Source organism: Quercus robur, chromosome 4 (assembly GCF_932294415.1).
Source record: "Quercus robur chromosome 4, dhQueRobu3.1, whole genome shotgun sequence".
In the NCBI taxonomy this organism is placed as follows: Eukaryota; Viridiplantae; Streptophyta; class Magnoliopsida; order Fagales; family Fagaceae; genus Quercus; species Quercus robur.
This window is the reverse complement of record NC_065537.1, coordinates 48,699,998-48,725,055: the sequence shown is the minus strand read 5'-3', so window position 1 is coordinate 48,725,055 and position 25,058 is coordinate 48,699,998. Positions and strand designations below refer to the sequence as shown.

The 25,058-nt window shown below is 35.0% G+C and overlaps 2 protein-coding genes and 1 long non-coding RNA gene across 7 annotated transcripts; 2 read left to right on the top strand and 1 right to left on the bottom strand.

Moving 5' to 3' along the window:
• Positions 1 to 752: 752 nt before the first annotated feature.
• LOC126722638 (probable aspartyl aminopeptidase) lies at positions 753 to 9,084 on the bottom strand. Of its 5 annotated transcripts, none has more exons than XM_050425781.1 (10): positions 8,791 to 9,081; positions 8,638 to 8,713; positions 7,864 to 7,999; positions 7,121 to 7,393; positions 5,640 to 5,784; positions 4,666 to 4,905; positions 3,920 to 4,052; positions 3,327 to 3,508; positions 2,544 to 2,656; positions 753 to 1,434 (listed from the first exon to the last, which is right to left on the bottom strand). In XM_050425781.1, the coding sequence occupies exons 1-10, from the start codon at positions 8,977 to 8,979 to the stop codon at positions 1,326 to 1,328; spliced, it is 1,596 nt and encodes a 531-aa protein (XP_050281738.1). In that variant the 5' UTR covers positions 8,980 to 9,081; the 3' UTR covers positions 753 to 1,325. The 5 variants fall into 5 exon arrangements, with proteins under 5 accessions (XP_050281738.1, XP_050281739.1, XP_050281740.1 ...); XM_050425783.1 differs by lacking the exon at positions 753 to 1,434 and adding an exon at positions 1,470 to 2,042 and having other exon boundaries at positions 7,121 to 7,401; positions 8,791 to 9,084; XM_050425780.1 differs by lacking the exon at positions 753 to 1,434 and adding an exon at positions 1,474 to 2,042 and having other exon boundaries at positions 8,791 to 9,084.
• A 3,483-nt stretch (positions 9,085 to 12,567) lies between these two features.
• On the top strand, positions 12,568 to 15,911 carry LOC126722637 (iron-sulfur assembly protein IscA-like 1, mitochondrial). Its single transcript, XM_050425779.1, has 3 exons — positions 12,568 to 12,881; positions 14,689 to 14,806; positions 15,484 to 15,911. Exons 1-3 carry the CDS (start codon positions 12,683 to 12,685, stop codon positions 15,587 to 15,589), a joined length of 423 nt encoding a protein of 140 aa, XP_050281736.1. The 5' UTR covers positions 12,568 to 12,682; the 3' UTR covers positions 15,590 to 15,911.
• Positions 15,912 to 21,926: 6,015 nt separating this feature from the next.
• On the top strand, positions 21,927 to 22,633 carry LOC126724472 (uncharacterized). The gene is made up of 3 exons (XR_007654997.1): positions 21,927 to 22,007; positions 22,300 to 22,372; positions 22,519 to 22,633. It is a non-coding gene; the product is annotated as an uncharacterized LOC126724472 (long non-coding RNA).
• The last annotated feature ends 2,425 nt before the right edge of the window (positions 22,634 to 25,058 follow it).

Sequence of the window (25,058 nt, the reverse complement as noted above, 5' to 3'; positions counted from 1 at the left end):
AAGATGTTTCAAAAAAAGTATGTAAAAACAGGTCAAATAATTTAAAAAACGAAAACAATAATCTCCCACGTTGCTGTTATCAGTATCACATGAACATCAAGTGTTCACCTCTCTTTTCAACTGCCCTCCCATTCCAAGTATAAACTGCCCAATGCATGCATGTCTATGCCTGTTTTGCTAAGCAGTGAAAATTTGCTACCGACTTGTTAAAACTGTGAGATAAAAAAGTGATTTTAAGCAAAGCTTAGCCTAGCCGCACCAGACTTGTTTCTCTCCCAAAAGTCTCCTTGTTCCCTAAGCATCTCTCTTTTTGTTTTGTTGCTTTTACTAGTCTACAACGCAAGCCACTCTTACGTCCAGTCGCGAAATGCTCTCACCGACTTTACGTGCACCACTATAACACCTTGATAAAGGTATTCTTTTCTTGAAAATGCTAATGATGCCCGCCTCTCCCTACAGTTAAAGTCTTGTATAATCAAGTCCCTTCTTCATGAAAAAAGCAGACAAGGGGGCTTTGCTGGGACACTTTGTTAATCGCAAGTAAATTGTGTGATGTTGGTCATGCTTGTTTTCTGTGTTTTATACTCACTCCCACCAGATACTTATATCTCGAACCAAACCATATACTTTCAGCAATGCCCTTTTTCATTCCTCTAGACTGAAGAACACAAGGTTTGTTTCATGTCAATTGTTTCTATCTTTCGAACATTGTTGGGTCACATACACATGCACACATGATGAGACATTTCACATTTAGGAAAACAACATACTCATTATAAATAAATAAAAAATCAACCCAGTTTGCCACCCTAATCCTACAAATATTTGGCTTTCTTACTTGAGTGTTATAATTTCAGGGCCAATACAACTCGTTCCAAATGGAGAGACTGAACTCACAGCTATATTTGCAGAACTGTCACATAATCCAGCAAAATGAGAGGCTAAGGAAGAAAGCTCAACAGCTAAACCAGGAGAATCAGGCTTTGTTGTCTGAACTGAAGAAGAAACTCCCTAAAGCAAACACAAATACCAATCCTGACCACAATATCGGCTCCAGTTCTGCACCAGATCCAGTTAGTTCCAGAAAAACTTGATCATATGATTACAGTTTCCTTTTCAATCTCCTATGTGCAAATCATGGGTACAAGTAGCATAGCACCTTTGATTTTTATTTCTTGAACCTAGCTACATTTCCGGTTTCTGACATCTCTTTATTAGAGAATGGGAAAAAAAAGGTAATTTTATGAACTACAGATTTGTTTGATGAGGAAATGAATACAATCCTCTCTCAATGAGCATATAATAATCTCAAGTGTAAATCAAATCTAAAAATCCACTTGCAGCTTCTTGTCTATGCTTGAAAAAGTTTGGTAGAATGCCTTGAAATGCTTGTAAGCAATATCTACGTCTTCCTTCCCACATATCTCCCTCACACTGCATTGAATTAACAGCACCAAACCAATCAAATGCTATGCTAACTGGAAGAAGAAAAGGACAGGAACAACAATTTACCTTTTATCTAGCATGAGGTCCTAATAACAATGAACTCCATACATATTTTCTAGTAATGAGAATGATGGAACTGTTGTGAAATCTGAAGACCTAATTTCTTAGATGTACTGGAGCCCGTAGAATCACTATATCATGGCATGGATATGACTTGGTCCCCCCCAACCAAAAAATAAAAAAATCATCTCTTCTGGATTGTGGTTATAGGCCACAATTCAAGAAGTCAAGAACAAACAGAGAGTGCAAAGACCGGAACCAGACCTGTTGAAATGCCCATAGAATACAATCTTGAATTGGCTATAGCTAATTGGTAGTCTGTTTAAGAACTCAAATAAATGCTCTATCTAACACATGAATTTAGATTAAATCCATAACTTTTGTTTTTCTTGGTAAGTATGAAGTCTATAATTTTTCTCACATGGTTCTTAAAAGTAACAAACTTTACCAGGTGGATTTTACCTGGATGAATACAATTATTTGTTGAAACACCAAATTTCATTGGAATTTGGAAGGAGCAATCTGTGTCCCAACATCTGAAATTATTATTTTCAGTTATATATATTTATAGGTGTTGTCAGTTATATATTTACTCAAGCTTTTTCCCTTGCCAATTTGAAAAGATTAAACCTTTACAGATCTAGTTAAATTCATTAATTTAAACAATTGATTCTTTATATCAATTTTAACTTTTCCATTGCAGCTAATTGAGTATCTGCATTGGAAGCAAAGAAAGCGCTGGTAAAATATTCTAGCTTGAACTCAATGTTCAATAACTAAAGCAAATCCAAAAGGATCATTTCTAACAAGAGCAACTATATCTGAGAATATATATATATCCTGTGAACAATTTGTTATCCTAACTTTTCTCTCTTGAGACCATAAGGGTATGCTTGGAATGGAGGGAGGAGAGGGGGAAGTAGGCAGGGATAATACTAAGGTTGGTTTTTCTTTTGGTGATTTAAAAAAATAATAATAAATCTGATTGAGTTGAAGGGAAGTATCATAGAAATTGGAAAAAGAAAATAATATGCTACCTGTGCATTGAAAGTTGAGCAATGCCACAATCAACTGTACGGATGCCAACTCCTGAAGCAAGAATTGGACCTATGGTGGAACCACATCCCATATCGTTTCTCACCACAAATTCCTATGCAGAGGCAAACCGGATATATAAAAAAATAAAAATAAAAATTTATATTCCACTGTCACAAGATAGACACAAGAATGAAAACTAGAAATATGCTAGTATATAACCTATTTCTAAATGTTCTTCATTATGGATAACATGCCAATCAAGTTATTACCTTACCATGTAAAATTCTAAACATTCATTCCAGAAGGAGAAGGCCTTGAAGAATAATTAGATGTTTAGGGTTATAACAGGGGAACTACAATGATATTCCAATAACTACTTAGTACAGACTGATTGTTAAAGTTAATTGGCCAAGGTGCAGACTGAATCTAAGAACCCAAGCTGGACCTAAACACATTGTTCTTGGGTGGGGTTGAAATCATACACACGCAGACACAAAAGGTACTTTCAATTTAATGGTTCATTCAGATAGAGTTATTTAAGGAAACTGATTTGGATTTCAAATTTCAATTTAAATGACTTAATAGCGATTAAATATATATTTAAATATATTTTCTAATAGATGAATTTATGCTTTATTAATGTGGGTTCCAAATTTCTAGCAATAAGATGTCATTTCAAATCCATAACATCACAAGCATTTTTTTTTTTTGGAGCAACATCTCCAGAACTCAAATTATCTTGTGTAGTTGAATTGGATAGACCCTACATAAATCACCATTACCTGAGTTGGAAGATTATGAATTTTGCCAATTTCTTTAAACAGGAAAGCCGTGACTCCACTAGTGGCATAGCGCTGGTTTGCATTATGCTTGATAACAAGCCCCTTTTGCAGTTCTGGCCGATGGTGTTCTTCATGCTTATCCATGAAATTTGGGTGAACTCCATGAGCCATGTCTGCAGACACTATAAAGAGAGAACATCCAGAAAAATACTTCAGAAATTCTGGGTGCTCCAAAGTAAAATACTGACAAAATACAAGCTAAACAAAAATTTGGAATGTATATGTATAAGTTAGTCATAAGTCCATGGTATTTATATGATAGTCTGTTATGTCATGAATCATGATAAAGATTTGAAACCAGCAAGTCCAATACCTAGAATGAAAGAAATGACTAGGGTTGGGGCTGGGATTCTAATGATGTTTCTTAAAAGCTAACCATGCTTCATAGGATTATCCCTGTCGTATCAGTATTTGCTAATGCAGTGAACTTAATTCAACATAATAAGTGAATATAGGTACAACATACATAATGACAGAAGAATCACGAAGGGTCCAGCTGGCCCCAAAGTCAAAATTGTATATCGGATACGCACCAAGAAATGAGTGACGAATTGCACGCTCAAAAGCACCTTCACCAATATATTCATTAGCTAAGCAACTAACTATGCGCCTCATAGCCTGAAACATCGTTGGTGCACCAGCTCCCTGGACTGAATCTGAACCCACCTAAAGAGAGAGTTAGAACAACATTTGTTATCTGGCTAACATTGCAAGAGCAAATGCAAATACAAGATTACCAACATTTACAAATGTATGAGTATTAAGAACATAGGCCTAGTAGAACTAGAAACTAACAATGATGAAAGCCATCTGATTCTGACAATCAAATGTATTAAAATATATGTTGTCTGAAAGCCACTCGCCTCCTTAAATATTGAAAAAAAATATAAATCACCAAATATAAAATATTTTAAACATTGTTATCAAAACATTTATTTTAAACATGCATTTTTGATCCTTCTACTTCCCATATCCAATAATGATAGAGTTGGTAGTAAAATATGACCAATAAATAGAAACTAGCTCCCATTTCAATAAATCCCAATTTTTTTGGAGTTGGCTATGGATTATTGACAAATTAGTTCAGATTGGTCACATGCAGGACATCTTATATAATATGGGCATGGAAATTTTACAGGCTGGGGGTTTAAAGAAGTTCAAATCGGAAAGGTACTTCAAAAAAAACGGCATTAAATCATTGCTGTTATTATGATAAGTGTACAAGATAGCTATATAAATCCAATCTATGTGAACTTAAATATCTGTTTAAGATGATTACCTCTTCATTATCAAATAAAGCAACCATCCGAATTGCATGCTCACTTGATAAATCACCAGATGATTTACATGAATCGATAAGAGCTCGTAATGCACAATAACTTGAAGCAAGATTATCTAATCTTCCAGAAAAAATAAATTCATTGTTTCCACCTCCAAGGCAGCTAGGTTGGGTATCACAAACATTTAATTCAATGCTCATTATGTCATCAACGTCACAATTCAGCTCGTCTGACAAAACCTGAGAATTGAAGTTATAGATTAATTTCAAGAATGATGTCCTAATGCCTACAACTACTTCATAGAAATGCATATAGTGCAACATTACTTAAAAGAGTTATTTCAACAAATAGGTAAATACGATTTTATATACATGTAAAAATAATTGTATAAAAATCTATAACAACAGTTTATTAACGCTATAGTAATGCATGTTTCAAAAACAGTAGTGATAGTACTAGCGATTTGTGAATGTAAATCTCAATAAACTACAAAAATTAAATTCATCTCACATTATCCTAAACAATTCAAATGGATTTCTTTTGTTTATGAGATTAAAAATTCTAACAATTTGAATTATGTGAAATGATATGGTTTGAACTTTTTACTTTTACATGGAAAGATCAAGGTCAATCCAAATGAAAACCACAAGCAATAGGTTTCTTACACTATTCTCTTAAAAAATACCCCCTCCATCCCAATTTAAAGGTCTTGCTTTCATTTTTGGGACATCAGAAATATGTACCCACTTTCTAATAGTAAAATTTCTTAACTTACCGTTTTATTTATTTAATGAGCAAGATTCTTATTAAAAACCATGCCACTTCTAATATAAAGTATGGTATTTTAAGATGATCACTATAGTTTTACAAATTATTAATAATCATTTCATTTCAAACCATGACAATTACATTTTTTTGGATAGAGTATCTTAGATTATTTCCCAACTAACCAAAGAAAAAACAGATGAGATACCTGCATAAACAGTGGATGATGAGCAGCTTTTGAGGAAGATGTACTCTTCTCTTTTGACTCCAATGAAGTTTCCTCTAGTTTTGTCGAAAGTAATGGAATCAGATGACTCTCCAGATTTGGTTTAAATCCATCCTTATTCACTGTGCTAAACAACCCAAAAATCAAAATCAAAAAGAAAGAAAGAAACCCATACAATAATCTGAGTGATTATGTGCCTTTACTGCAGGTCCATCAAACAAATAACAAACTACTTCCAAAGGAAAGGATAAGAAACTGTTTTAAACTTTAAAATGTTTCAGTAATGGTAACTCAAAAGCACATTGCTTTGATCAAGACTCATAAAGCACACCAAAATTTACATGGGAATTCACTTTACATATAAAACTCAAATCAAAATTCCCTAAAGGTAACTCATATGCCCATTCACATAGACTAGATTGAGTTTTATATTTGCATGTGCATGTGAATAGTATTTTAAGATATGTTTGGTTGTACTTCCATTTCTTAACCTTAATAATTCTATTAATAATCAACAATGTATAAGCAAACCCTTGTCTCACTCTATCATCAATTTATAAAATACCTTCCTTTCCTCTCCTTCCCACCCTACAACCAAAGGGAAGATGACTTATTCCTATCTCTTAACAAACTATTTAGTAAAACATCTAAACAAAGGAAAAGATTGCTATTTCTTCCCCTCTTTAAAGAGAAAAACTCTAGACATTGCAATTTCATATCATGGGTGAGCATATAAGTAAACAGGAGAAATTTCACGTTAAACTTCCTCCCCCCCCCCCCCCCCCCTCCTTTCTTTGACAGTGAGGATCCATAGCCAACCCCAATAATTTTGGGACTAGGCTTCGCTGTTGTTATTGTTGATGTCGCATGTAGTTCATGAGATTAGAACCCAAAACCTCTCACCTACCACCCAGATCACTTATAGGGAGTGTTTGGTTAGAGTTTTAACAAAGTATTCTTAAAAACTTCAAACACTGTTATCGAGATTGAAATAAAAAGTTGTTTGTTGTTCTCAAAGTATAAAGTTCTCCGCCCCTCAATCCCAAACTTCTTTTTTTGATAAGTCCCCCAATCCCTTTCAAAATCGAAAAGGGAAAAAAAGACAAAAACTTACCTAATTATCAGTCATCTATTTCCTTAGTAATCATCTATGTTTCTCTACTGGCTACCCTTTAGAAACTAAACTCCCCTTTTAGACCAGACAGTCAAGTTGAGTTTCACATGAGAATGCCCCAAAAATGCAGCAAAAGATGGGTCCTTTCACTTTGTATGCATGTGAAGTGAACAACCATAATTCACTTCAATGGAACCATAACCTATGAAAACATGAACTCTCATTTTCATATATCAACACATCAATATACAAATAACTTCTATAGAGCAATCATTCATTTTTTTAAGTTACTAAACACTAATGCGATGAAATAGTGGAGAAAATAAAATTTAAGGAAGCAGTGGCTAACTGGTCAAGATGAATTGCCAATGTTGGTACCCGTAACAGAGGCCTTTTTATTTTGACAAGCTTGTGCATAAAAGAACCATCGCTACCTCTCACTATCACTCTTCCTGCAACACTTAAGTCTCTATCAAACCAGGTATGCCATAAACCACTGCCATAGGTCTGCACATTGACCATTAGATAACCAGACTTGGATGATGCAGATTTTGGCTTTAGTTTTAGACATGGGCTGTCTGTATGCGCAGCAATCACGTGAAAGCCATTACCAACAGTGTACCTACAAAACTAAGAGAAACCTTTGATTAAACAATTGCCAGTAAACCTATGAAGGATAAAGGGATCGATATAATGAAGAAAACATAGAAAAATTTCAGTGTTTATACAACCTTGAAAGAAAAAATGGGAAAGACAACCATTTATGGAATCAAATAAGAAAACAACAAGCAATAGAAACAGATAAACTTCTTAATAAAGGAAAGCCTATGAAAAAATCTTAATTTCAAAAGATAAGTAGCTTAAGGAAAAACTTGCTGACAAATTATGCAACAAGAAAATGAGGACCATATAGAGATGCCAATCCAAAATTAGCAGTGATCACAGTAACAACAAACTTTGCCCTGGGTATTCAGTCTCACATTATGCAAGGTCAGATTCAATGCAGATTGAATTGCTAATGAAGCCTGCCTTGTAATCCTTTTTTCAAGTACCAAGTTTTCAAATTTTAGGACGTAGAGTTATTCCACTCACTTTTCTCCAATGGCAAAAGCAACTAAGGAAGACATATTTCGTGTAAAGAAGTATCGTCCACCAGGCTTTAGGTCCCATTCATCATTCTCATTTAGCAAATGAAAACCAGCAGCAATCAGCTGTCGTTTTGCTTCAGCTGCAGGGAAGTAAAAGTAAATAGAAAATTTAAGACCGTGTACCTGATCACCAGAAAAATCAAACTAGAGCTAATGTTGCATTTCCTTCCTCATGACATATGGATAGTTTACCACAGCAGTGAGATTTAATGAAGTAGTAATTAAAATATAATTGTAAGATGAATTCAGGATGATAAATTTCAAATGAATTTAGCATAACCTTTTAAAGTGACCCTAAAAGGACAATATTACATGTTTCCTCTATAAATTAGCATACAGAAATTTCTGTCTATATAATCATGATACAAAGTTGACGGCCAGCATAAAATCTAGTCACTCTATTATGAATTGATCCAATATGGATACTCGTTGGGACTAAGGCTTTGCTGTTGTTTTATATTCATGATAAGAAGTTGATGACATACATACAGTTACACCTATCCATTCTTTCATGCATTGTTTTGTTTATAAACAACTGTGAAACACTTAATTTCACATCAAAACCTGCACTAAGCATTTCCTAAAAATTACATTAAAAAAAGTGAAGTTCAATTTAAAAAAATATAACAACCTGAAAACTCAATCTGAAACTTTCCTATCCTGAAAAGAATTCAACTTTCTAATTAACCAAATAGAGACTTGTTATATAAAGAAATACCAGTAGCATGGAAGTGAGTCCAGGACTCATTGAGGTAGTCAAGAAGATCCCCCACAATAGACCCTTTTGATCCAACCTGAAAACCCAGCAAAATAATTTAGCTTTAAGGCATTGGAAAATGAAGTACATACAAATAGATTATAGAAGACAGGCCTCAGGGATTGGATCAGAGTTGGAGCAGAGTGGAAGAGTGGTGGAGAATTTGCGAGGACGAGTGGCATGGTGGAGTTTGGGAGGGATAAAGTTGAAGTTGAAGTTGAAGGAGTGAGGAAATGTGCAGGGTTTGAGGATCAGAAATGGGTGGTGGAGGAGTTGCAGCCGAGTTATCGCCGCCATCTTCATATGTCAGTGTGTGTGTTTGTGTCAGTGAATGACCGTGCGTGCTTCCTCTGTTTCAATCAATCCATTTGCTCCAAAATGTTGTTGAAAATGTTGTCGCTCGTATCTATCAATGTTGTTGAATATGTTCTATAATAATTTTAATTCTTTTAAAAAAAAATTAATATCAATAAAAAAAGGCAACATACAATATAAACACAGGCAAAATAAAATCATTGAAAATTATCTAATAATTACAATAAAAAAAGTATAATAATACCAAAAAAAAAAAAAAAAAAAAACTATCAACTAAAATTATTCCCCCTAAAAAAAAAAAAAAAAAAACTAAAATTATTGAAAGATTTTGAGTTTGTAAAAGGAATAATGAGACCAACATAAATAAATTTTTTCCCCATTTGAGTCATCTTCATAGGTATTTCTATTTGTTTAAACTTTTATAACTAAAAATAAAAATAATAATAATAAATTTATTAAAAAAAAAAAAGCTTGAACAATATATATATATATATATATATGTGGGGGGGGGGGGGGGGGGGGGGTGGAGTGGTGGGAAGCAAGTTTAGAATTGACTAGGATCCTCCAAAGGTTCATAAGTAACTCTATCTCAAATTTTCTAAAATACATTCTTTCTAAGAATAATGGAATCATTGGAATGGATTTTACAACATTATTAATATATTTAAAATTTAAGGTTCCACTTGCTTCAGCATCAAATATTTTTTAACATAAATGATTTAGATTGAAAACTTTTTTAAAGAAAACTTCTTTTTTTTTGGGGTGTTTTGGTCGAGTTTCTAAAAATACTAAAGATTTTTTTTTTCATGTTTGGTTTGTATGAAATGAAATATTTCCCTTTAATATGGAAAATAAAAATAATCATATTTGTTCACAACATGAAATAATTGATGCATGATTGTAAATCTCACCAACACCAAATCAAATCGATTTTTGCAAATAAAAAATGATTACCTTGACACTTTTAATGCTACAAATTCTAGCCAATATGAAATATTACAAGCAAATTACCTTTAATCACTTGAAACAGATTAATAAAAATAATCAAATCAGCAATGAGAGAGGAACCAACAAATGATGAGAATAAGAAACTAGTTGGTGGATTCTGTAGAATATAGTGGCAACAATAATTGTATTAGGAAGAAGGGTGATAGGTGAGTTCATAGATATTGTTGGAGCATTTTAATATTAAATAATTAAAATGAATAAATGTTACAATATAAATGTAAAGATGTGGGAATGAATATGGAAGATGGGGAGTTAGTGAAAATGTTTAATCCCACATTGAAAAGGAGAGAGACTATTTTATTCTTTTTAATTGTGGTGATTAATGGGCTAACATAAATTGTCTCAGATATTGAGCTAGATACGTGCGCAAGGGGAAGATGAAGGGTGGAGGTATCCAAATTGTGTTATTTCCATTATTATTATGTTTGCTCCAACAGATATCACAACCTAGAATATATTATTTAGATGTTGTTTTTTATGTTTCCCTCCTTAAGATTCAGTTATGTGATTGTACTTAACTTAAAATACTCTTTCATTCCATGAGAAAAAACCACATGATTGAATCTTAAGAGGAGATCCTAAGAAATATCAACTAAGTTTTGTTCAAAACAATTAACATTTCAATTCCCAATCAAACTTAAATTCTCAAATGCTTGAAACTATCATATAAAAACAAATAGGACCTTACAATTACCATTTTTGTATAATATTGTAATAAAATTTAACTAATTTATTTGTTTCACAATGGATAAATAAAATTTTGCTAATTCTAACCCTTTTTTTTATCAAAAATAAAAATAAAAATAAATTATTTCTACCTTTTAAAAAAAAATAATAAATACTAAAATTTTGCTAAAAATTAACTTAGAATTTCTAGATATATCCCACTCTATACATATCAATCTATTGCTAGTGCATGAATCAAATCTCTTGAGAAATTACATTTTATCACCTTGAACTATACTTCAAATTATACTTTGCACCTTAAACTTTTATAATGCATGATTAATGCTCTAAACTATAACACATGTTACACTTTGCACCCACCATCAATTTTGCCGTTAGATGGCATCAAGTGAAAAAACTCAATTGTTCATCTTCTCAATCCTGTAAAAACAAAAGAGAAATTACATTTTACCATCCTAAATTATATTCTCAATTACACTTTCCAACCTAAACTTAGGACTTTTTCTTCAAGAAATGAATATAATTAACAGCAAGATGCATAGTGTAACACTTGTTATAATTTAGGAGTGCTAATTGTGAATTTTAAAAGTTTAATGTCCAAAATATTTCTAAAAATAATCTATATATATAAAAAAATAGGTAAAGTAGAGAGAAAATCCAATTAGATTTTAAATTGGAATTCAATTAGAATCTAATTTTGCGCCACATATCCTATCTAATCTAAGTTTTTAAATTTTTGTACCAAGTGAATTAATTCAATGTAAAAATTGGATTTTAAATAGAGTTTAATTTTGCAACGTGTGTCCCATATAATCTAAGTTTTTTTAATTTTTACACCAAATAAGTTAATTTAGTATAAAAAACGAGGAGTCCAATATAAGTAAACCATAAAAAACATAATTTTTAAATGATTTTATATTTATGAGTTTTTTTTTTTTTTTTTTTTTTTTTTTTTTTTTTTTTTTTTTTTTTTTTTGTAGAACTAAAAACAATTTAAGTTTATAAGTCATCTATATATATATTAATAGGTAAAACTGAGAGAAAATCCAATTAGATTCCAAATTGGAATTCAATTAGAGTCTAATTTTGCGCCACGTGTCCCATCTAATCAAAATTTTTAAAATTTGTGTACCAAGTTAGTTAGTTTAGTGTAAAAATTGGATTTCAATTAGAGTCTAATTTTACGGCAAGTATCCTATCTAATCAAGATTTTTTAATTTTTGTACCAAATGAGTTAATTTAGAATAGAAAACGAGGAGTCTAATATAAATAAATCATAAAAAAATATAATCATATATCTAACACTATATATAAAATTAGAGGAAGAGAGAGTTTGAATGATTTTATATTTATGAGCCTTTTTTTTTATAACTAAAAACAATTCAAATTTATAAATCCTCTCTCTCTCTCTCTCTCTCTCTCTCTCCCTCTCTCTCTAAAATTCATTTAGATTCTACAATTGTAGTCCAATTTTGCGCCATGTGTCCTAAATTATTTATTTTTAGAGAGAGTTTTATTTCTTAATTTTGGAATCAAATGTGGGAACATATCATAAATATTCATTAAATGAATTATTGTGTACAAAAACCAAACAGTCTAGAATTAATGAACATAATTTTTTTTTTAAAAATAGATAATTTATATTTTCTATCTAATAATATTCTTATAAGACTTTTTAAAGAATTAAAAAAATTATAAGAATGACTATTAATAATATTTAAATTATATAGGTAAGAATTATACTATACATCTTAATATGTATCTTTTTTTTTGAGAAATTAATATGTATCTCTCAAGTATATCTATACATATACATGTATACATGTAGATTACAAGATATTTGATAAAGTAATGCATGTAACTAGTACTTTGACATTTCCTTAATCAAACTGAAATCAATTTGGATTTTAGCATCGTCATATAAAAACACACGTACATACATTTGATTTTGAGGTACGAGAAGCAGGGTGAGTTGTACACGCGAAACAAAAAATAAATGGCATCACCATCATCTTCGTTTATAGCGGCGGCGGCGGCGAAGGCCGGGCCGGCGCTCCGCCGTCAGGCCATAAGCATAACGGAGGAGGCGGCGGTCAGGATCCGGAAGCTGCTAGAGGATCGCCAGAGGCCTTTCCTCCGCCTCGGCGTCAAGGCTCGTGGCTGCAACGGCTTGTCCTACACCCTCAACTACGCTGGTATATATGGTTCTCTCTCTTTTTCATTTCTTGCCTTAACCCAATTCCCCAAATCTTGTATTTTGTTTCCCATATGCCTCAAAATCCAAAATTTATGTTAAAGTTTGTATGTATATTAATCGAGGTTTACAAGAGAATTCAATTCAAAATTATAGAATTCTACTAATGATTTGGTTCCCAATGTTGTGGGAATTTGGTAATGAAGGAATCTATCTTTGATTCATAACCTGAAAACGTTAGGTGGGGACACACATGCTTGTAACAAGTGCACAAGGCAGTTTGTCTGATTGACCTAGTTAGTAGTCTGTAAATTAATGCCGAAACTTGAATCTGCCACAAATTTTGCGAGCAGTGGAGGCTTTACCAATTGAGCTAACTCAGAGACGGCATGAAAAGAACCTATTAGTATATATATTTGTACAACAATTTTAACTTTTGGTTCTTAGAATATCTATGCTCCCCACTATTGACCTCTGAAACTTCAAATTTTTTATTATCAAAACCATCCGTTTTATCATCTCTCATGGATTTCTTTCTCTTCACTGACATCTGTCTTAGAATTTATTGATTTGCAATGTTTGTACAACCTGCCAAACCAAGAATGTAAAAGGTGAAGAACCCAATTGCCAGGCATGCATAATTTGGTAAGGAAACAACCGCTGTAATTTTGCTTTCTATTCTCACCTCTTTTTTCTATCTCACAATAAATGTTAGTCACTTTTTATCTTTGAGAAAGAAAAAAAAATTAATGTCTTTATTTTAACTAGAATGTTAATGTCTCTTAGTAATTGGTAATTGCTCTTTATGCTGTCATTAATTTAGAGGTCAATATTATTTTTAGGAAGAATTTAGTGGTTAACATGAGTTTTAACTTTGAAGTATAGTTATAAAGGTGTTAGGTATAGAATAATATGAAAAGATCAATAATTGACTTTTTTATATAAATAAATTATAATGTGGAAAATATAAATAATCATCCAACCTAGTTTGATCAAAGAACCTATAGCCACTTATTTTTTCAATTCTTTGTCTGGTCATATGTCTAAAACCATGATTAAATCAATATAATTTTTTATGAAGTTTTTGATAATTTAATAATTACAACAAGAGAGGAGAGATTTGAATCAAAGACCTTTTTGTTGAAAACACTAGGAAATAAGCTCTTAGCTATAATTCTCTATTCTTAATATGACTTTTATTAGATATGTAGAAAATGAGAAACTCAATTACAATGTTTGATTTTTTTTTTTTCCAAAAGAAAAAATACAGTTAGTTCAGAAACCAATGCTAATGATGGAACATTGACAACCTCTAATATTGACATCCAAATTTCTGAAAATCCTCAAATAAAGAACTTTGGACCCACCCCCCCTCCCCTAAGTTTGAATCCTAATTCCGTCCCTGCAGCCAACTAGAACCCACCTTTTTTTTTTCTTCCCTTTTTTCAATTTATAAGAGGCACCCACATAGTGAGTCTTGAACCTTGGTTCAAACCCTCAAACACATTAGGAAGGAGGCATCGATAGCATAATTTTAGTTAATATAGTACACTTTTCTTTTTGATTGTGCTTGGTGGTTTTCTTTTCTTAATGGAAGTGCTGCTAGTTGTGTTTGTTTTGATGATCAATCAGCATAATAACATTTAGCAAGAAAGCTACGGAGCATTTGTAGACATTAAGTTTTCTTCTTCTTTATATATTTATAGTTTCTTTCATATAAAATGTATCTCTCTTAAGCATTTGAGGAGAGACTCAAGCCCTTTGGCTTATGTTACAGCTTTAATGTGTGGTTGCATTCATGTGTTCAGATGAGAAGGGGAAGTACGATGAATTGATTGATGACAAGGGTGTGAAGGTACTGATTGATCCAAAGGCCATGATGCATGTAATAGGAACCAAGATGGATTTTGTTGATGACAAACTCAGGTACAGAAAACATGTGACACCATTGTTGCACTTTTATATTAGTCCATTTTATGATGCAAACTGACATCTACAACACAAATGTGGATTTCGTATGCTGCATTTACTGCTTACTTTGTTATTTGCTGTCATCTTTTCCCCAGATTAGGAGGGGGAAATTTTGTTCTAGAAATACCGTGATTTGTGATGAAATGGTATCATACCCACAGCATTATGGTTGTTTAAAGTAATTATTGTATACTATCAAAAAAAAAAAAAAAAAGTTATTGTATAAAAGGAGGTTATTTTTTCATTTTCCTATCTCATGGCCAAAGAGAAGTGTGGAAGAAGTGATTCATCATTAAATGTTTCTTGATTCACAATAACATGACCAAAACTTTAAAAATATAATTTGGTATATACTTCTTTCGTAATGTTCCAGAATTTATTTTCAACAACAAAAGAACTAAAGTTGAACTTATTAAAGTTTTGTTTTGAATAGAACATCCCTTCTGTGAGCAACTGAAGTACTTTCAAGGATGTATGTGAAATAAACAAACAAAGAAATAAATAATTTCTTGGGCACCTATTCACTAATTCTTGATTTTTCTTTTCCAAATCCAGATAATCTATGTTCACTCCTTTCCTGATTCTCATTTCTGTTGACTCTCATTTTTTTTCCTCTTTTTTTGTGGATACAGATCGGAATTTATTTTTGTTAATCCAAATTCTAAAGGAGAGTGTGGGTGTGGAGAGTCTTTCATGACAATGAGTAATTCAGAGGCTACTAAGCGAGGTGGTAGTTAGAAGTGATTATGATAATGAAGTCACTCTTACTAAATTCTAGCCCCTAGAAAGCTTGTATGTTGCCAAGCTGGAAACACAGAGATTAGTAGCAATGTCTGGTCAAAGCAGAGCCAAGGTCCTCTTTCTTTCTTTTTTTTTCATTTTTTTTTTTTTCATATAAGCTGACAATTTTTACTTTTTGTGGCACTGGCCTTGTTTAGTTTCACCACGTTAACTATGAGTGTAGTAACTGGAACATCTCATATTGTCATTTGTTGTAAATAAGAGATGATTATACATTTTACCATTTGGTGTAAATAAGAGATGACTATACTTTTTACTAGTGGTCTGCTTGTTTTTGGATATGTATATTTTTTCAGCTTTGCAATAAAATCAATGTGATGGTGTATGAAAGATGATCTATTATTTTTCTCTGGAAAAATGTCATGGAAATTATTTTTGTTGATCAAGAGCCATCTCGTGTATGATGTCATGGAAATCTTATTCCAGAAACCCCATGGGCCGATTGTGTAGTGGATTAAATTTGGGACCTCATGCCCTAGACCAATGAATTCATCACCCGAATAAACACACGTGAGCTCAAGTATTTTTCTGAAATATGGTGGTATATGCAATTTCTGAAAATAAATAATTATATCCTATTTTATATCAACCATTCTCTTTATGATGCTGGATTACTTCAATTCTCAAACTTTGGTGGGACTACAATTGCAAATTGATTACCAAACTAAATTTTATGCTAATCAGATTTAAACTTAGAATAACAACCCCAACTCTTAAGTTTGTACAGAGAAAGTCTGCAATTTAATGGTCATAACAAAAATTCACAACTCCCAAAAAAAAAAAAAAAAAATTTTGCTTATCACCTCAAGCCGTGCTCACGAGAATCTATAACTTATTTTTTTTTTTAATGGCCCATTTGTGAGGTGCTAGGTAAATTAGGTGGTGTTGTGAATTTTAGTTATGACCATTAAAGGATTAAAAAACATGTGATCTAACCCTTGATGTATCATGAATTTGGCATGTTCTTCCATCTAATCCAAATATCATTCCTGATTTTTATTGGTTTCATTGCTCATGCACTCAACAAATAAAACTTTGTCACGTTGTAAATACACTTATTCCATTTCTTTCACATAAGCTTAGGGTGGTAATTTGTGTTAGCGTGTTCAGCCGTTCAGGTTGGAAAAATGAAATTCAACTACAGGGATCAATCCTAACTTGATCTATTTAAAAATCATATAAAAACCATTTAATTGTAAGACGATTTTTTTTTTTATTAAGCAAGTTGACATGACATGACCCGTAACTCACATACTATACATGTTGTGTTGGAGTGGGTTGACACAAATATGATCCATTCAACTAATTTGATAAAAATGTATGGGTAACAGTCAATAGCCTTGAGGTTTAGGCTAATTTGTGTTAGCGTGTTCAGGTTGGGAAAATGGTATTCAACTACATGAGTCAATCCTAACTTGATCTATTTAAAAATCATATCAAAATCACTTAATTGTAAGACGATTTTTTTTTTATTAAGCAAGTTGACATGACATGACCCGTAACTCACATACTATACATGTTGTGTTGGAGTGGGTTGACACAAATATGATCCATTCAACTAATTTGATAAAAATGTATGGGTAACAGTCAATAGCCTTGAGGTTTAGGCTAATTTGTGTTAGCGTGTTCAGGTTGGGAAAATGGTATTCAACTACATGAGTCAATCCTAACTTGATCTATTTAAAAATCATATCAAAATCACTTAATTGTAAGAGGATTTTTTTTTTTTTTTTTTTAAATTAAGCAAGTTGACATGACATGACCCCGTAACACGCTTATTGTACATGTTGTGTTGAAGTGGGTTGACACGAATATGATCCATTCAACCAATTTGATAAAATGTATGGGTAAAATACAGTCAATAGCCTTGTGGTTTGGGCTAATGCCAATCAAGTTCAAGACATTTCAAAACTAACCAATTTTGTCTCTAATCACCATGAGAGAGAGAGAGAGAGAGAGAGAGAGAGAGAGAGAGAGAGGCGAAAAATGAATAACAGTTTAGGTACCAAGTTGGGTTAGGGACCAAATTAGTTAATTTTGAAATGTCTTGAATCTAGTTGGTTATTGCCCAAACTTCAAGGGTATTGACTATATTTTACCCAAAATGTATTGGATTAACATGGACTGATGGACATAGCCCATTTCAACATACTTTTAGGATTCTAGGACTCAAAATGAAAAATTTATCAATATATCTGTAGGGGTAAAGTCCCCAGATCAAACAATGGGCCTTGGGCCCTATATAGAATTCGACCATGTCCGAGGAAAAGGTGTGGGCGCCAAAAGGGCTCCTGGCCCAATTCTTATGGGCCCAAACTTGTTTAAAAGGCAGTCTGAGGAGAAATGTCTCCTCAGACGTACCAAGTATGGCTCAAACATGCACCCTACCAGTAATAAAGAATCACTCCAACGAGTATTAGTAGCAGGGATGAGTCCCACAAGCCTGTGAAAGGGAAGAGAGTATAGGATGTCAAGGGAAAGACTACAGCTGCCACATTAAATGCATGGCAGCTTCTTTTCTGGCCGCATTAATGTGGAGAGGACTGGCGAACAGTGTTACCTTGGCTACTACAACTCACAGAAAGATGGGGGAGATGTCCGATGGGACGGGCACTCAAGTGAAGGTCCAGATGATCAACAGGTGTAAGGTTTTGATAACTTCAAGGGGGCTATATAAGAGAAGGGAGTCCCCATGAAGAAGGGGACCGGAAAAGAGAGGAACTTAGAACAGAAGAAGGAGAGAAGAAACACAGCTCTGGACCAGAGACAGAGATACTCCCCATACGTCTCCTCGGACCGTATATTCAATGGACTTGAAGGAGACTTTCCTATTTTCGGTTGTTGTATGGCCCAAAGATAACTAGCATGCACTTCGATAAGGCCCAGTTCTGTAACCCACCCTCTACAAATTCATTGTCTAGGGCTCCTTGGGCCGGAACCACATAATTGTTGGGCTTGGACTCCGAAACGAGACCCTACAATATCCATAACAATTCTTTTAATTACACAATTCTATATTTAATATTTAAATTTAAGGAATTGACTCGCTCATTAATTATATTAAAACTAGTGTATAATTCCGTGCATATACATATGTACAATTAAAAATAATCACAATTGCATGATTCAAATTATACCTTCGTTTTTTTAAAAAGAGGTTCAAATTATACGGTATTAGCTTACACCTTTTTTAAACCATAAATTTCTAAAATATGTAATGGTTCATCATATACATATATAAATTGTGGGTACCTAAGGCATGCTTAGGCATGCGTCCTAGGCATTCAAGCAACATCCTCGGCCGTCCTTGGCATGCTTTGCAACGTCCTCGGCATGCTTGCAACGTCCTTGGTTGACCTCGGCATGCTTTGCAACCTAGACGTCCCACATCGAAAGAAACCCCCCCCCCCCCACTTTCTGCCTTATAAGCTTTGAAGCAAAGGGAGTAGTGTACCACCAAGCCTCTTGTGATCACAGAGATGCTTGGTGGTACTACACTACTCCCTTTACTTCACAGCTTATAAGGCAGAAAGTGGGGGGGGGGGGGGTTTCTTTCGATGTGGGACGCCTAGGTTGCAAAGCATGCCGAGGTCAACCAAGGATGTTGCAAGCATGCCGAGGACGTTGCAAAGCATGCCGAGGACGGTCGAGGACATTGCTTGAATGCCTAGGACGTTGCCAAAGCATGCCTAAGCATGCCTTAGGTACCCACATAAATGTATATATATATATATATATATATATATAGTATTTAATTAGATTTAGACTCTTCAGTTTTTGCACCCAATAATTCACTTGTTACAAAAATAAAAAAATTAGATGGACACGTGGCTCAAAATTGGATTCTAATTGAAATCCAATTTAGAATCTGATTGAATTTGGACTCTTTGATTTTTGCATTTAATAATTCACCTGACACAAAAATTAAAAATTGATGGGACACGTGGTACAAAATTGAGAACCCAATTAAAGTCTAATTTAATTTTCTTTGAACTTTGTCTTTTAATATATACTAGCTTGTAACTCTATGCATATACATGGATACACTTAAAGATATACAATAAGATGCATAATATAATTCTTATATATATAATTTAAATACTATTGATAGTCATTTTTATATTTTGTTAACTTTTTAAAAAAATTTATAAGGATATTATTAGGTATAAAATGTAAATTTTAAATGGTTTTTTTTTTAAAATTTATTGTGAAGCACTTTTTTTTTTCTTTTACGATTCATTTATTCTAGACTTTTTGATTTTTGTACTTAATAACTCACTTGGATGAATATTTATGATGTGGTCCTTCATTTAATTCTAAAATTAAAAAATAAAACTCTTTAAGAATAAATAATTTATGACTTATGGCGCAAAATTGGAACTCTAATTTGGAATTCTAATTTGAGTTTCTCTCAGTTTCACCTATTATTATATACTAACTTGTAACTCTATGTATATGCATGGATACAGTTAAAAATATACAATAAGATACATAACATAATTCTTGTATATATAATTGAAATACTATTGATAGTCATTTTTATATTTTGTTAACCCTTTAAAAAAATTTGTAAGGATATTATTAGGTATAAAATGTAAATTGTAATTTTTTTTTAAAATTTATTGTGAAGCATTTTTTTATTCATTTATTCTAGACTCCTTGGTTTTTGTACTTAATGACTCACTTGGATGAATATTTATGATGTAGTCCCATATTTGATTCTAAAATTAAGAAATAAAACTCTTTGAGAATAAATAATTTAAAACACATGGTGCAAAATTGGAACTCTAATTTGAAATTCTAATTTGAGTTTCTCTCGGCTTCACCTATTATTATATATATAGATATATAGATTAGTGTGTAATGTTGTGTATATACACGGGTACAATTTTAAAAAATCACAATTATTCGGTTTAAATTATACTTTTTTTTAGAAGAGATTCAAATTATACATGGCATTAGCTTACACTTTTTTTAAACCATATATTTCTAATATATGTAATAGTTTCTCATTATATATATATATATATATATATATATGATTTAGAATTTAATTAGTTTTAGACTCTTCAGATTTTGCATCCAATAATTCTTTTGCCACAAAAATTAAAAACTTAGATGGATGTGGTGGAAAATTAGAATCTAATCGAAATCTAATTTAGAATCTAATTAGATTTGAATTCTTTGATTTTTACATTCAATAATTCACTTAGTACAAAATTAAAAATTAAAAGATACACATGACGTAAAATTGAGAATTCAATTAAAATCTAATTAGATTATTTTTATGAGTTTGGGCTATATATATATATATATATATATATATATATTGTGTGGCCAGGGGCTCAGGGCCCGTGCCGAGGAGGTTATGTGCCGAGGACGAATGATCACAGGCCGAGGTGTCAAGGGGGACAGCTGAGGACGACCCTATCCTCGGCACTCCAAGACTTCAATGGGAAGAGCAACGTCTCGATGAAGACTATCCCCGAACAGCCCCCTGAAGGGCATGTGAGTGGAATAGGGCCCACATGGAGGTACAGTGCAAAATTGGATCAAGGAAAATACGTCCCCTCCGCATTAAATGCACCCGCCAGCGTCCTGGTCATGTTAATGAGAAAAGACGCTTGGACTGTGTGACTTCGATCATCGCAACTAACAGAAAGTAAGAGGGGACAGCTGATGGGACGGGTATAAAAGTAAGCACCTGCCTGACCAACAAGTGGAGGGCTAAGATCAACCAAGAAGGACTATATAATGTAAAAGTTAGGGCGCCAAATAGGGGTGGCTGGGAAAAATGGCTAAAAACCAGAACCTCCCAGCCCGCCTCCAAGAGAAGGACTCCTGGGGCGAAAACGACTTAACCGTGTATGAACACCACGAAAAACCCACCGTCCGATGACTAAGGCCTAACCTTTCAAACCCACGCTCTACAAATGATATTGTTTGGGCCTTTTTACGTGCGAACCCAATATCGCTTTGGGTCGTTACAAATCGAGTCCATACAATTGGCGCCGTCTGTGGGGAAGGCTTGTGTGTTGGCATAGACGGTAGGTCGAGACAGTTCCCTTGTCATTTCTAACAGCCGGTTGTAGTATTCTAGTGTAAAGTTCCACTAGGGGCTATGTTTCTTTACTAGGAGCTGCGCTTCGTAACGTCAGCCGCACAGATGGTTTTAGGGGCTTGGCCGAGGAGCTAATTCCCCTAAAAACCAAGGTCTCATGCCGTAGCCAAGGGGTTAATTCCCCCAACTACTTATAAAATCAAGTTTTGGACAGAACCAAGGTATTGCATGGTCCACGGACTCAAACCTATGGGGAAACCAACTACTTAAAATCAAGTTTTGGACAGAACCAAGGTATTGCATGGTCCACAGACTCAAACCTATGGGGAAACCAACTACTTAAAATCAAGTTTTGGACAGAACCAAGGTATTGCATGGTCCACGGACTCAAACCTATGGGAAAACCAACTACTTAAAATCAAGTTTTGGACAGAACCAAGGTATTGCATGGTCCTCGAACTCAAACCTATGGGGAAACCAACTACTTAAAATCAAGTTTTGGACAGAACCAAGGTATTGCATGGTCCTCGGACTCAAACCTATAGGGAAACCAATTACTTAAAATCAAGTTTTGGACAGAACCAAGGTATTGCATGGTCCACGGACTCAAACCTATGGGGAAACCAACTACTTAAAATCAAGTTTTGGACAGAACCAAGGTATTGCATGGTCCTCAGACTCAAACCTATGGGGAAACCAACTACTTAAAATCAAGTTTTGGACAGAACCAAGGTATTGCATGGTCCTCAGACTCAAACCTATGGGGAAACCAACTACTTAAAATCAAGTTTTGGACAGAACCAAGGTATTGCATGGTCCACGGACTCAAACCTATGGGGAAACCAACTACTTAAAATCAAGTTTTGGACAGAACCAAGGTATTGCATGGTCCACAGACTCAAACCTATGGGGAAACCAACTACTTAAAATTAAGTTTTGGACAGAACCAAAGCATTGCATGGTCCTCGGACTCAAACCCATGGGGGAGCCAACTACTTTAAAGAAACCTGGATACTAAGCAGGACCTAACACTACACGTGACATCTCGGATGACGCTTATATCTCCATTGAAAGAGGGTCAGACATGAGTTCAAGGATCTACAGGTGCAGGTAAGCTGACGTTCTGAAACATGATTCTAAATATATCACATGCACAACTATTCATACGTGTTAAGATAATTAGTTCAAAATTCATAAACAATAGTAAGTATCGACAAGGGCAACTAACAAGTAACCAAAAGGAAAAAGGAAGAAAAGGATTTCATGTGTACATGTTCAACAGGTTCAAACTACTAATGGATTACAAAGTTCTCAAAATGAAAAAGAAACAAATTAATCGATAAACTAAAAACAAATACGGAGCCTAGCCAGGGTTTCTACTTCTTTAGTCTTGCGTCGGCCACGTCCTGGGAAGGCGGAACAGAATCAGCTTCGACGCCGTGGAGGATAGTCCCTTCTGGGGAAGGCCGAAGAGGGTTAGTATCGGTACTCTGGGGGACCACAGCAAGGGGAATTGCCTGTGAAAGCTGGGGAAGTATGGCTGGTTCATCATCATTAGGCATCTGAGTGCCAACCACAGGTTCAGTAACCCCTTTGGGTACCTCAGGATCCGTATGCTGAGATATTTCTATCACATCCTTAAGTTCTCCCTCTTTGAGCGTCTTGCCAGGAGAGTCGCTGACCTGTAAGTTTTCCGACTGAGTGACCCCTTCCTCGGGTTGGTCGCTCCTAGCCACGGAGCTGGAGGAAGTGGCCTCACGAATGGCTGTAGGGTAAAATATGTTCTCCGCTTTCCACAAATCGGATGAAGCATTCACCCCAACTCGCTTCAATGCCTCTTCCCAAACTTGGGAGCAATAAAGCCTGCATACTCCAGGAATTTGGGCATTAAGGATGACTTGGGTTTCAGCTACCCCCGCATTGTAACCATCATCCTCAGCCGTTTCCTTGGCAGCCTCAGCCTCATTTCTGGCAAACTCGGCCTCCTGCTTGGCCCTTATGGCTTCGTCACGAGCATACTCCACCACGCCTTTGTCATGCTCTGCCGCGGCCAGTTTTTTACTTAAATCCTTGATCAGCTCTTTAGCTATTTGCAACTGATCCTTGGCTTCTAGTAGACATTTTGTTTGGTCCTCGGCCTGTTTTTGGGCGCTAGCTAGGCCCGCCGAGGCGCTATCCCTTTCACAAATAGCGACTATTAGGTCAGCCTTGGCCTTGGTGAGGTCTTCCTCAGAAGTTTGGAGAGTCTTCGCGGCCGTTAAGCGCTTGGTGTGTTCATTCTCGGCCGCCTTACTCTTATTATTCACTTCTTCCTCTATCCTATAGGTGGCCTGGAGAGCCTGGTAAGGGAGATAAATGCATAGTTAATGACAAACCAGAAGCGAGAGTTAATAAAGTTTTAGGTTTCGAGAAATCTTACCATGCCCAAGTACCTCTTAGTACTGAGGAAGACCTCCTGCATCCTCATTTTCCTCAATCCATCCATGTCAGTGGGGAGCAGCATGGTTCTCCCTAGTGCGTCCGCCACGTAGCCACCCTCGCCATCTCCAAGGTCCCTCATGGATGCAGTTTCCAGCATTGGACCTCCATGAAGCATTGGGGCAGGAAGCCAAGCGCTTGGAGAGGACTGGGCCTCGACCCCCTTTCCCTTGCCTTGAGAGGATTGGACTTCAGCCTCTTTACCCTTACTTTGGTGCCCAATCTTCAGTTGTTTTGTACGCGGAGCCTCCTCCTTCTCCTTAGAAGGTTGGGATTTTCCCCCGTCCATGGTTTCCTTGCCCTTGGAGCTCCTCTTTCTCTTTGAATCAGTGCCTTCCGGCCGAGGAGGCAGAGATGGTTAGGAGGAAGCAGGAAGTTTGGGGTGGGGGGATTGTGGCTGTGACTTGGTGGAAGATGACCTAGTCTGGACAATCTGGGGCTGAGGTGGTGGGGAAGGAGCATTGGGTTGTGGCGTTCCATGCGTATCCTTCCCAGGTTGACCCTCGAGGAGTTCAAGTAGGGGGGTCGGGGGCTTTCTCTTGAGTCACATCTCGGCTTGAGAAGAGGTGCCTGCTGACGACAGTTTCGCCTCGGACAAGGCTGGATCACCTATGTCACCAGAAGGATCATCGGATTGGTTGGCTAGGTTAAATACCCCAAAACCTTCCTCGGGCTGGTCTAGCTCACCTTCATCCTCTGCTACTTGATGAGACGAGGAGGGGCCCACCAGTGGGATGTTCTCGGGGACAGAGGGTTCCCGAGAGATTAAAAATCCTTTCTCGACCACGGTAATTTTTGGAAGCCAAGGACGGCTGGCGCTGATCACGTGCCTTGCGTCCGCAAATTACTTCTGAATAGGAGGGTACC

Coding starts and splice junctions, on each gene's coding strand:
- LOC126722638 (XM_050425780.1), bottom strand. CDS start 8,979: ATGAAGATGGCGGCGATAACTCGGCTGCAACTCCTCCACCACCCATTT. Junction 8,714..8,790: donor ACTCTGATCCAATCCCTGAG/GCCTGTCTTCTA, acceptor CTGGGTTTTCAG/GTTGGATCAAAAGGGTCTAT. Junction 2,043..2,543: donor GCTCAACTTTCAATGCACAG/GTAGCATATTAT, acceptor TAATAATTTCAG/ATGTTGGGACACAGATTGCT.
- LOC126722637 (XM_050425779.1), top strand. CDS start 12,683: ATGGCATCACCATCATCTTCGTTTATAGCGGCGGCGGCGGCGAAGGCC. Junction 12,882..14,688: donor CTACACCCTCAACTACGCTG/GTATATATGGTT, acceptor TCATGTGTTCAG/ATGAGAAGGGGAAGTACGAT. Junction 14,807..15,483: donor TTTGTTGATGACAAACTCAG/GTACAGAAAACA, acceptor TTGTGGATACAG/ATCGGAATTTATTTTTGTTA.